The 13,857-nt window shown below is 36.0% G+C and overlaps 1 protein-coding gene across 1 annotated transcript in view; it reads right to left on the reverse strand.

Moving 5' to 3' along the window:
• The window catches only part of LOC124794797 (gamma-tubulin complex component 4), a 164,905-nt gene that overhangs the window by 41,371 nt on the left and 109,677 nt on the right, over nucleotides 1–13,857 (reverse strand). The window contains exon 9 of the mRNA XM_047258454.1: nucleotides 257–370. Within this exon, the coding sequence (XP_047114410.1) occupies nucleotides 257–370 (114 nt within the window). The remainder of the gene's footprint in view (nucleotides 1–256; nucleotides 371–13,857) is intronic.

Genomic DNA, 13,857 nt, shown 5'->3' on the forward strand with positions numbered 1-13,857 from the left:
AGGTGACCACACATGACTATCGTGCTCACTCACTTCAACATTGTCCCCTTCATCTTATGAACTTTCCCTTGTAAAAGCAATGTGATCTTAAAACCAATATTTGTTGTAAGGATAAGTTTTGATTATAAAATAAACACCCTGAAGTATATTATATTGTTTTTAATAAGAAAACTGTCAATGTCAAGTAATGTGCTTCTTTACAAAAACTATGCTGTTTTCGTGTATTTGGACTCATAAAATTAACTGCATCTTATACCTTTTATTTCAACTCCTTCAGCTCTTCCCGGAAGGAAAAAATAAAATTTGTCAAGAGCTGCCTCATCGGTCATTAGAACTTTCTGTGCAGCAACTTGGAATGCTCGGTTTACATCTGAAATTAAATGCCACAGTAAAAATTCTTGAAAAATACCATTTCCACTTGTCTAAATATTATGTTAAATGTTGTCACTGTGACACAATGAATTTGTACACATGTGTGATGCAATAAATAAGAACATAAGCTGTAATGAATTTGACTGTGAAACATTATTATAAACATACTCCCAAACAAACCAGTAAATGTAAGAGATATTTGAAAAGTAACCACCATTTGGCTGTAAGTAAAAACTTGCAGGGAAAAAAGTTATTACATACATCTTAAAACTACAGCTTCTTGCTATTTTTCAACATAGTTACCATTTAAATTCAAGCATTTGTCATAGTGTTTCACTAATTTAAAAATTCCCTCTACATAAAATTCTGCTGCCTGGGCATGCAGCCAATCTTTCATGGAATTTTGAAGTTAGCTATTTTCATCAAAGTGCTGCAAAGCAAGCCACTTCCTCATGCAAGTGAAGAGATGAAAATCATGTGGTGTTAAGTATGAGCTGTGTGGAAGATGAACAGAAATGCCCCATTTCAATTGCTTCAGAATTTCTAGAGTTTGTTTGGGCACTGTGAAGACGCGTGTTGTCAGGCAAAAATAGAACACCAGATGACCGCATACCATAGCATTAATTTTGAATGGCTTGCTTAAGTTTCTTCTAAAGTTTCATAGTAAACATCTGAAATGATAATCACTTCACACTCCAGAAATTCAACCAGCAAAACTCCTTCAGCATCCCAAAAAACCATAGCCGTAACTCTCTTCAGTGATGAAATTTGGTGGGCTTTCTTCAACTTGCATGGAGAATTGGTATGGCTGCAAGCCATCAACTATTGTTCCACTTCAGCGTTTACATATGCCACACAAGTTTTGTCATCAGTCACAATTCTTTCAAAAATCTTCTCCTTCCACTTTGTAGCATGAAAGGAAGTCTAAGGTAGAATCCATTCATTCGGTTCTGTGGACCACTGATCTATTCCAGTAGCTACCAACCACAGAACTTGCAGTAGCTTAAGTTATCATTGTCAACCTAATAAAAAACCATTCGAGAAATTTGCAGGAATTAATTGTCCAGAAACTTTAGAAATAATGTATCTTCAATATTTACAAATCGTTTCATCAGTTTTCTTGACAAGCTCTTTACTCACAACAGAAGGCCTCCCACTCCTCTCTTTATCATGAATGTTTGTTCCACCACTTTTAAAAAACAGACCCATAGCAGCATAACAGTTCCACTTAAAATGTTTGGACTATATACAGGACAAACTACTGATGAGTATCTCCTGCTGAAACATTTTGTGCCAAAAGAAATCTTATTACTGCTTGCACTTCTCATTTCATGGAATTCTTTTTATTACAGCACTCATGTTTTGAAGTTATAACAAGTGAACGTGTGACAGAATGAGGTTCATACTTTCACAGCTGGATGCTTACTAAATCAGAGAACATGCTCCATCCACGAATACTAGCACCACACTAGAAAGACAGTTACTTTCAAAACTGCCCTCATAAACCACAAACACAATTTCGTTTAGAAACCTCTGCTTTAGTTACCATGCCACACAAGTTACACTGTATCAAGGTTGTTAATTGTAATATCTCTTACAAAAGAATAAAACCATCAGAGCTTCTTATACAGCATTGTGCGATAAAGATTCTGTAGCAATTCTGAAATGTTTGAAGACTAGCTCTGACAGTGAGATGGTGTTATATCCCAAGCACAGAAAAGATTAAGATTTATTCAATCAATTATCCATGGCAAACCTTTCAGTGACACTTAACATTACTAAATGTGGAACATTCAAAGCTTCATTGTGATAGGGAAAATGAAAAATTTGAGGTGAAAGGTGGACAGGCTAAAAAATCAGAAATTATTTAAATGAAATGCGAAGTGTATGACAATTGCTGGTGAAGCCACTCCAAGGTGATGAAAACAGCATCAGGGGAAAGCGACAAGTATTGAAATATGAAGAGAAAAGTGAAAAATACAGTGAGTCACCATGAGCACAAAGGAGCCAATATCAATTTTTGTTCCATAGGTTTAGATGTAACAGTCACTACTGAAGAAAATGTGTCATATAGTTGAAGAATAACTGATGAGGATGCCAGTTGAGAGTATTGGTATATTCAGTAGTATGTATACAGTACATTCAGTAGTACATATACACCTGTACTCTGCAAGCCAACTTGCAGTTCCTCTCTTGTTGCTTCTGACACTGGTGTCAAATAAGTACCTCTGTCACAGTTTCACACTTACAAAAATGAACCTGTGATGAAACATGCTGCTTTTCTTGGGATCATCTCTTATTTCTTCTACCAGACATATCAAACATGGATCCCAAACTGACAAGCAGTGTTCAAGTATTGGTCAAATGAGGGGGGGTTTTACGTTACTTCCTTCATGGGCAGCTACACATCCAGAGGATTCTTCCAATGAATTCAAATGGCATCTATCTAATCTGCAATTAGTTTTACGTGGTTGTTCCACTTTAAATCGTACTACATGCATACTTCCAGATATTGAACAGATGTGAGGGCTATCAGTGATGGTCCTGAAATCATTAAATCATACAATGAGTTGTGCTGCTTTTCATGTGCAATGAGTTACTTTTTTGTGTAGAGATTAAACTGTCATTTCCTCTACTACGCGTCAACGTCCTGCAAGCCTTTCTGTGTTTCCCTACAATTTTCTAGCATTGAAACTTATGGCAGGATTACGCATGGATGTGGAATGAGTCAAAGCAGGTACAATATAGATATCATACCATACAATACATACTGGTATATTACACATGGAAGATGAATGATTCAAAACTGGTACAACACAATAATATAATAGAGCTAATAAACAATACAACACAGAATTACAATAGTGATAAAAAAAATACAGATACAATGACAAAGGAAATAATCTGAATTACTACTCAAATTATTTATCCCTGCTGAAGAATTCATCTAAAGAATAGAAACATTTTTTCCAGTAGGAACTCCTTTAGCTTTTTTTTAAAATAGCGTTTTATTTTCTTTTAGACACTTTATATTACTCGGGTGTGTGTTAAAGATTTTTGTACTTGTGTACTTTACCCTTTTTTTGTACCATAGAGAGATTTATCAGTTCACAGGGCATATCATCTTTCCGTCTTGTGTTATAATGATGGTATGCCTCTTTTGTTTCATATTCAGAGGAATTGAGAAGTATGAAAGCCATGAGTGAGAGGAGATATTGTGACGTACTGGTTTAAAAAGATTGCGACATGAGGTTCTTGGAGGAACACTACATATAATTCGGACTACTTTTTTCTGGCTTACAATTTTTTTTTTTTTTTTTAAAGTGGTGAATTGCCCCAAAAGATTATTCCATAGCACATCACTGAATGAAATTAGCCAAAATATGCAGACTTTGATACGTTGGTGTCTCCAATTTTGGAGATTATTCTGATGGCAAATGTTGCAGAGTTAAGCTTTTTTAGTGTTTGCTGTTTGTGGAATTCCCAGTGAGCCGGTTATCTATCTGAACGCCTAGGAACTTTGTGCACTGAATGCTTTGTAACTCTTGGTTTTTTGTGCAATGTTAAATCTCTTCTGGGCTTATGTAACTGGATTGGAACTGCATGTAATTTGTTTTACTGAGGTTTATTGCTAGAGAATTTGCTGTGAACCAGTTCGGAACATTTGCAAGTGCTTCGTTGGCATGTAACTCTATGTCAGTGGTGGTTTTGCTGGCTGTCACTATACTTGTGTCATCTGCAAACATTGTGACATTGCTAGCACTGTTTGAGGACAGGGGTAGGTCATTAATATATATAATAAACAGGAGGGGGACCAAGGAGTGGCCCTTGTGGAACTACATGATGTACTGTTCCCCAGTCAGACTCTACATCTCCTACTTGTAGATTGTTAACACCTTATACTATTTTTTGTTGTCTGTCTTCTAGGTATGATCTGAGCCAGTTACCCATTTGCCCACGGATTCCATATTGGGCTGCTTTTCCTAAAAGTATTCTGTGATGGACGCAGTCTAAAGCCTTAGTCAGGTCACAGAATATGCAAACGGGTAATTTTTCCTTGTCTACGCATTCTAAAACATTATTAGTAAGTGCATAAATTGCTTTGGTTGTAGATATACCTGATCTGAAACCAAATTGTTGTTTACTAATTACTGCAAATTTTTCAAGGTGATTCACAATCCTGGCGTATATTAATTTTTCAAAGACTTTAGAAAATGCTGTTACAAGAGAGATAGGACGATAGTTGGAAACATCTGTGGGATCATCTTTTTTGTAGAGGGGCTTCACAGTAACATACTTCATTCTGTCAGGGAAGATACCTTGATTTAGAGAGGAATTGAGTATATGAGCTAGAACTTTAGAGAGTTGATTACAGCTGGCTTTTAGCAGTTTGCTGGAAATATTGTGTCCACCCAATGAATTTTTACTTTTTAGAGACACTATGGTTTTTCTTACTTCTTGCACGGTTATGGGGGCCATACCTATCATGTCTATGGAGTTAGGGAAAAGTTCTTTCAGAGTTTTTATTGCCTTTTCTGAAGAGCCTTTGCATGCTGTTTTCTCAGCAACAGCTAAAAAGTGCTCATTAAAGATTTTAGCTACAGTATCTTGATTTTGAACTAGCTTATCTTCATTGTTAAGAGCAGTATTTTGGGTCTTGTTGGGGTAATTTGCACCAGTCTCATTTCGTATCACTTCCCATATAGTTTTGATTTTATTCGTGGAGTTATTAATTTTTGAGCACAGATACATACATTTTGATTTCTGAATGATTTTGTTCAATATTTTACAGTATTTTTTATAGTTATTTAAAAGGTTAGGGTCATCTGATTTTTTTGAGGCATTGTACCAACTCTCCCCCCCCCCCCCCCCCCCCCCCCCCTCTCTCTCTCTCTCTCTCTCTCTCTCTCTCTTGCAAGAAATCCTAATTCCAGTGGTAATCCAAGGCTTGTTGGTGGATTTTTTAGTATGAGTTTTATATATTCTTTTTGGGAAGGTGCTTTCAAATATTAGAGCCACTTCATTTCTGAAAAGGTTGTATTTGGAATTGGAATTTTCTACATTATATACTGGACCCCAGTCTACATTTTGGAGACATGATTTAAAGATCTCAATAGTTTCAGCAGTAGATTTCCTAGTAATTTTCCAGTTGGGACCACTATTAATTTCACAAATACTTGAATTGTTAATGCTGGGTCTTTGTCCATCATGGTCAGAGAGACCATTCAGGACTTGCCTGACAGCTATATCATCAATCTTGGTTATGTCAATAAATACATTATCAACTAATGATTTTGTTCATGAAGTTATTCTGGTGGGAAAATTTACAACAGAAGCAAGTTTATATGAGGACATCAAGTTCTCAAGATCTATTCTGTCTCTGGAGTTTGTTAGGAAATTTGCATTGAAGTCTCCAACAACTATGACATCTCTACTGAGTTTAAATATGTATATTAAGAGTGCATCTATCTGTTTCAAAAAAATGCTAAAGTTACCTGAAGGTGCCCAGTATAAAGCTACTACTGCAATGTAAGAATTATTTAAAACCAGCTGTATGGCACACACTTCAAACTGTTGATCTATGCAAAAATTCAGCACATTAATTACACTACATGTCATGCTGTTTCTGATATAGATCGCTACTCCACCTTTTTCTATAAATTTTCTACAGTAAGATGTTACTAAGCAGTAATTATCTATAGCACGTTTCCAATATCTGACATAACATGGTGCTCACTAAAGCACAGAACATGGGCACAATCTATACCTTGTGGCTCCAGGATATTAATTAAGATTTCATTAATCTTGTTGCTCAGGCTACATATGTTTTGATGGTAAATAGTCAGATTTTGATTTCCAGAACCACTTACACATTTATCCCTAAAAAAGAAATATCAGTTGACAGAGCGGATTTGGTATTTTTTCACTACCCATTTATTCAAGTTGATCTGTTTCCATGTACTGGAAGACTGGGAAGAATCAGCTTTACCTGGTGTTTTCAGCAGCCATTTGTCCAATTTCATCTGTCTATACCCTTTCCTGCAGTCTCCTTGGGTTGGGGAGCACTCATTCTTCGAATGTGTGTGTTTTGAGTATACGTTGTTCCTAGCATTTTCGACGATTTCACAAATAATGGACGCAAAGTGACTTTTTCTGCGCCGATTGAGGTGAAGGCCGTGAGTGGTGTAAAGATCTCTACTAAACTTTTGCACATTAAGCATTTGTACACTTGCGTAACAGTTGCAAATTTCTGCATATTGACTGTTTGTATACGCTACTGCCCCGTTAACACGCGAAAATTGAGGCAAGTCATACCTGTGTGGAATACCGAGAACAATGATGTTTGAGTCATTTAGATGGTTTAGAGCAGATTTTAAGGCATTAACAGCATGCAAACCATCATTGTGTGCACCGTTATTTGCACCACCTCAGATTACAACAATAAAGTCTTCCTTCATAGTCTTTCGAGAGATATTGTTTACAGTTGAAGCAATTGGCTAAGACGAGCACCAGGTTTAATAAAACCTGAAGCATTTACTTCACTATTTACGCTTTTTATCTCATGTGCAAGGCCTCTAAGATGACTTATCACCCATTAAACAACATTTATTTTTCTTGCTGCATTTGTGGTGTTAGTTAAATTAACTGTCATCTTGAATGTTGAATTTACCTTGCTTCAGTTTATGAGTAACAGTTTTGGCTGGCGAGGTTCCACATTTTGAATGGTGGGCTCCATGTGGTTCCCAAGTCGTGCAGTGACTGTAAACCATAAAATTATCAAATATGCAGCAACCAGTCGCAAAATCATGTTTTATTTATTCATCCACTTTTGCAAATCGATTTCAACTGATTAACAGCCATCATCGGTGCTTTCAAACAATATGTGCCCTGAGTAGTAATACTGTCTTAAGCAGAGGTCAAACAAAGTCAAATCGATTTGCAAAAGTGAATAAATAAAACATGATTTTGCGACTGGTTGCTGCATATTTGGTAATTTTATAGCTCCACATTTTGCTTAATAACATGCTTCTCTTTCAGATGGTGCATGATTTGATCTTTTGTAGATAGGCCTACCATTTTTTGGAGCACGGCCGGATAATTTATCTGTATAAAACAGCATCATCAGTGAAAAGCCTCGTGAAGGTTCTTTCATTATCCACTATATCATTTATATACATTGTGGAAATTACTGATCCTATAACACTTCCTTTGCATGTGCCCAAATTTATTTTTGTGCCTGAAGAATATTCTCTTTTAAGAACTGAATAATGAAAATATGTCAAGGATTTTAAACAGACAGTGATACATAATGCAACTGGCTCTTTGGCTTAGCACATAACTATAACTTAGTACAAAGTGATTCTGTTGGCTAAGATGGTGTTTCTAGAAGAATATTAAAATCTTATGCCGACTTGATAGTATTACCTTTAAGTTATCTTTATAATCTATCAATGACTTGGTCCATTTTTCTTGACAGTTTGAAATATGCTGTAGTAATCCCCCTATAAAAACTGGAGCCAATCAGATGACCTCTACAGATCTCTATTACATCTTCCAGTCTTTTCAACTATTAATTAAATGAAACAACAAGTTTACTGTTACCAGTCACTGTTTATTTATAACCACGATGCATTTCAAAGCTTGAAACCTCCATCATCAGGTGGACGTACATTTGTTAGTATGACATTTGTGTGTGTGTGTGTGTGTGTGTGTGTGTGTGTGTGTGTGTGTGTGTTTTTCAATTTTTCGAGGGAATTTCTGGCACTGCTTCCAATGGTCACAGGTTCCTTTCACAGTCATAACACAGTATACATGTTCGCATTTAAACTTTTCAAATGTATTTGAGAAAGTGGTGTATGATAGTACTGATTCAACTAACAGAGCAGAACATGTTAATTGCCTCTCAGTTTGGCTTTTGTAAAGGATTCTAGGATTCTCCACACAGAAAGAAATACAAAACCTTACAAACGACAGGATGATAGAGCTAAAAAAAAAAAAGTCCCTGTTGGTCTATTCTGCAACCATAGCAAAGCATTTGACTGTGTGGATCTTTCTTGAATAAAGTGTCTAGATCATTTAATATATGCCTTCATTTATAATAATGTTTCAGCTACTGTCATTAACAGATCAAAACTTATAACCTGTAAAACAAAGTTCAGTGCAAATATCAATAAAATCTAAGTCTCACAGGAATGTCAACTCGATGCTGAGTTGGCATAGGTTTTGTTGATACTAACACTGAACCCTGTTTTAAAAGAACTAAGTTTTGATCTGATGACAGTAGCCGAAACAACACTGTAAATAAATGTGTATATTAAGCAATCTAGACAGTTTTATTCACAAAATATTCACAATGATTTTGGACTCTGTCAGGAAATTTATTTCCTTTGTTAGCAAAAGTAAAGTGTTACGGTATTAATGGCATCCCCTTGCTTGGATGGAATCTTACCTCCATAACTGAAAGCAGAATTTCTCATTAATAAACTGTATCTCAGGCATGAAAATAACCTCAGAATGGGGAAACATAACATGTGGAACGGCACAGGAACTATTTGTAACCTACGTTAATGATCTCTTAATTACCGGTACTTTACAGTGCAGTTAAAAAAACTGTAATATTTCCTGATGACACACACATACTAGTAAATGGTCCAAACTCAACCCTAGCAGACACAGTTCAGTTAATAGCTCAACTGGCCTACAAGTGTTTCACAGATAGCATATTAACTCTTAATCATGCAAAGACTAACACTGCATTAATGCAATTTCAAACAAACAATCTTTTAACAACAGAAGTAGACATTAATGATCACATATCAAATGAAGCCCAGTGTACAAAATAACTTGGGGCCCAGTTGGATAACAAGTTAAATGGCGTCAACACTTTGTTAAATTAATTAAGAAGCTCAGTCTGGCATGTTATATCCTTAGAAGCATCCGTCATTGTGTTGACTGAAAGAAACGAGTGTTGGATACTTTGCATTGTTTCACTCCCTATTTTTTAATTACCTTCTGGGCCACTGGACCTGAAGTAAAAAGTGTTTCCTCAGTAGAAGGGAGCAGTAAGATTATCGTGCAAAGTAATTAATCACACATCTTGCACAAGCTCCTTTACGGATCTTGGAGTTTTTACACTCATTTGACACTCACTTCCCAATATATTTATCCTTACTGAACTTTCTTACTAATAATAAAAATCATTGTCAACTGAATTGTGATATGCACAATCGCAATGCAAAGCAAACAAATAATTTTCATTTCCAGAGTTAAGAATGGAGTAATGTACTTTGGTGGTTAGATATTCAACAAGCTCACACCCAACAAAGGCAGAAAACTCAGCATACTAGAAGCACTTGAAATTAACGAACACTTAGCTCTAAATCCCCAGTTGGTTATAAATGACCAAATACAACTGAGCACATCACCATTCTTAAACTTTACACAATACAGTAAACTTGCTACTAACCACAAAGTGTCCCAATAGTAAACAAATTCACACCCCAATATAATGTAATATCCCCTATGTGTTTACATTCCTAACTGTAACTCAACTCTAACAATGTAATTTTAGTATTTATTAATGCACAATTTTTCTAATAACAAAATGTAACCCCCAAAGAAAACATTGCTGTTGTACAACCAACAATTAGTGTCCAGTGCAACGGTTCACAACAAATACCAAAAAATTGTAATTTTGTAATAGTGTGTATTCTAAATAATTCTAATTGTTATCATACATGGTACTGACAAACCATAAAATGTGATTTATTATGTTGAAGAACAATTTTACAGCACAAAAAGTGAAAAGAGCCGTTTGACAATTCCAAAGACAATACCACAACTAAAGATCTTACGTAAGTGCATTGTATCTTAGTCCAGAATGTTTGGTTCATACGAACACAAGCTCCTTGTAAACAATAGCCAATAGTTATCTGAAAATGACCTAAGAAGCCGAAAACTAGTTCATACAAATAAAAATCAGTAGAACAAAAAACCGCCTAAGTGTTATTGAACCCCTAATAAAACAGTAAAGTGAGAATCTCTGCCAGTTCAAAAGGAAATTTAAAAAATACTTTATTAGCCTCACTTTCTACAAACAATCTGAATATCTTGATTCAGAAATTTAACATCTGTGTGAGTTACATCGCTACCAATTCAAAAGGAAATTAAAAAATACTTATTAGCCTCACTTTCTACAAATAATCTGAATTTCTACATTCACTACTGACACTCATTTCTATAATCTTTTCTGTGGTACGGGGATTAAATTGGGGCAGTTCTTGGTTTTACTGCACGTCTATCTTGGCTATGATAATGTGTTCACTTCACTGTTCATAGTAGCTTACCTATTCCTATTTTCTTATTCATTATTAGACCCACTATTCCATAATTTCTATTCAATTTTGTATTTACAACCCAGTATCCACCTGTCCAGACGTCCTGCTCCTCCTGTCATGAAACTTCACTAACTTCCACTATATCCAACTTCAACCTATCCACTTCCTTTTTAAGTTTTCTAATTTACCTGTCCCAGTAAGGGAACTAAGTTCCATTCTCCACCAGGAGCACGTCAGAGTAGATTCCGCCCAAAGATCTGAATGGGGGACTATTTTACCTCAGGAATATTTTACTCAAGAAGATGCATCAATATTTAACCATACAGTAGAGTTTCTTCTTTTTTCCCTACTGATGGTTCTTTGCTTGTGTTTAGTACAATGTTTGTATTGCTTGCACAAGCAAAACAAGCATTGTACTAAACACAAGCAAAGAAACTTCAGTAGGTAAAATAGGAAATTATGTTTTTGTGTAATTTCCTGAGTGGTTCTGAACAAACCGGCAAGCTTTAAACTTGCAAAAAACATAACTCATCCCGTTTTGTACTGCCAAAAATACCCTCCTCCTATTAACCTTCTATACCAACAAGAACTAATAAGCTACGTAGAAAGTCCCAATTTCTTATGGGAACACACTGATGAAAACCTGAAGTGGAAATACCGCATGTTAAAACTGCTAAAATGTTTAGGTTTGGACACTTTTCCCATGTCAACTTTGGGGATATAGCAATCAGTAAGTTAACAAATTTTGTATTTTCTCATTCACAGATTCTTATAGGATAGTGTTCTGGGGAACTTCTTATTTAGGCAAAAAGTATTCACTGCACAAAAGAAAATAATTGCTAATTAGTACTCTGTCAGAGTCCTGCAGACATCTCTTTAAGCAGCTGGGGATATTGATCAAAGCCTCACAGTAAATTTGTTCACTTATGGAATCCATAATCAACCATCCATCTGAGTTTGAGAACAACAGAGTACAACTTAAGAATGAAAAATGATCTGCATAACCCTTCAGTGAATCTAACTTTGACACTGAAAATGGGTGAAAGATGCAGCTGTAAAACTCTTTGACAATGGAAATAAAATGTCTGACTAATAACGGAACCATTTCCTTAATGGTGCCTCCTTTAATGTACAGGAATTCTTGTACAGAAATAGTCATTTTTACAGAAATCTTATAAATGTCCAGTATGTAGCCATATAAATATATTTCTTCATCTTTAACAATAATATTATGAAAAGGATAGATTGCTATTTGCGACACAGACAAGGCTTTAAGTCACAACAGGCACAATGAAAAGGCTATTAAACATTTAAGCTTTATGCCAAAAGGATTTTTTTTTTCTCTTTTGGAAATAGACAGCACACACACATTCACACGACAGTTCACACACACTTACTCATTGTCTCTGGCTGCTGTGGCCTGAATGCAGATTGAAACTGTGTCTTTTATGAATGGCAATCCAGGGGTGGGGTAAGGAGGTGGCATGGGGCTGGGAGGGGAGGGGAATGTATTGTGCTCTCTGTAAGAGCGAGCAGAGATGTGGTGGGGACATGGTAGGGCTGCTAGCTGCAGAGTCAGATTAGGGGGTGGGGGAGAAGCAGAAAATGGAGAGGAGAGAAGGAAGGGAAGTGGTGAAGGCTAGTGAATGTGTTGGTGGAATGAAGGTGTGTACATTGCTGGAGTGGGGGCAGGTATGGGGACAGGTAGGTGAAAGACAGACTAGCGAAGGTTGAGGGTGGGGGGGCTTTGGGGAACAAAGGGCATGTTTTAAGAAGGGTCCAGATAGCGAAGGCTGTGAAGCAATCAATGAAGTGTGGCAGCACGTGTTGGGCAGCACGTTCAGCAACTGGGTGGTCCAGCTGCCTCTTAGCTACAGTTCAGCAGTGGCCATGCAAGCAGATAGACAGCTTGTTGGCTGTCATGCACACATAGAAACCTCTGAACATCATGTGACCACTGGTATAGATATGTTAAATGTTACAGGCTTCAAGTTAATCTCCTACTTCTGTAGAGAAGATATGGAGAATGGAGGAGTTGCCACATTTGTGAGAAACTATTTTAATTTCAAAAATATCGATAGTAATATATTTTGCTCAGAGCAGCATTTAGAAGTTTGTGCAACAGAAGTAGTATTTCATAATAAGTCCTTTATAATAGTGTGTGTGTGTGTATATACAAAGCACGTTCAAGAAACTTTAACCTCTTCATAAAAAATCTGGAAGCTATGTTGTCTCATCTCACAGTTAAAAAAAAAAGGGAAGTAGTGATGGCTAGTGATTTAAATATGAATTTATTGACAATCTCTGCCAGTAAACAATTACTGCAATCAGTAACCCTGACATTCAATTTGATTCCTACTGTAAACTTTGAAACTAGAGTAAGTAAATGCTCGGAGACTGCTAGTGATATTGTCTTTGTAGACAAACCTAAAGAAATAAGTCATATCACAGAACCAATAGTAAGTAGGCTATGTGATCATGACATGCAGCATCTTATGTCAAATGGTGAAACTTGTCATAATATAAAGTCTATTAAATCTCAGTACAGGACAGTAATAAACTAGTAAAAAACAGAGTTTTAGGAGATTGCTCAAATACATTAACTGTATGGGTGTTTACAATACTTCTGGCTCAAATCACATCAAACAGAAGTCTAAAAATAAATCACTCATTACACAAGGAATAAAGATACACAAGGAATAAAGATATCATGTGGGAGGGAAAGAAGACTGTATCTACTATCTACGAGCAGCTATGATTTGTCATTGTAATGCACTACAAAGAATACTGATAACACTGAAGCAAGAAATCCAGAAATCCAAGCAGCTTTATTATGAGAAAAAGATAATTATATCAGGCAACAAAATAAAAACTATATGGGGTATAGTGAAGACAGATACAGGTGGGGCCAGAAAGGAAGAGGAACAAACAGATCTAAAAATAAATGAGACTTTAATAGCAAGCATACAAAGTGTTGCAAACCTCTTAAACAAGTACTTTGTTTCTGTTACTGAATGCTTGGCATCATCAGATTCAGTAAAGAATGCAGTGGAATATCTGAGACCAATCTCTACAAATAACTTCAGTAAAATGGAAATGACATTCACATCTCCCAAAGAAGTAACATCCATAATAAAATCCTTAAAAT

Source organism: Schistocerca piceifrons, chromosome 4, assembly GCF_021461385.2.
Source record: "Schistocerca piceifrons isolate TAMUIC-IGC-003096 chromosome 4, iqSchPice1.1, whole genome shotgun sequence".
Lineage (NCBI taxonomy): Eukaryota > Metazoa > Arthropoda > Insecta > Orthoptera > Acrididae > Schistocerca > Schistocerca piceifrons.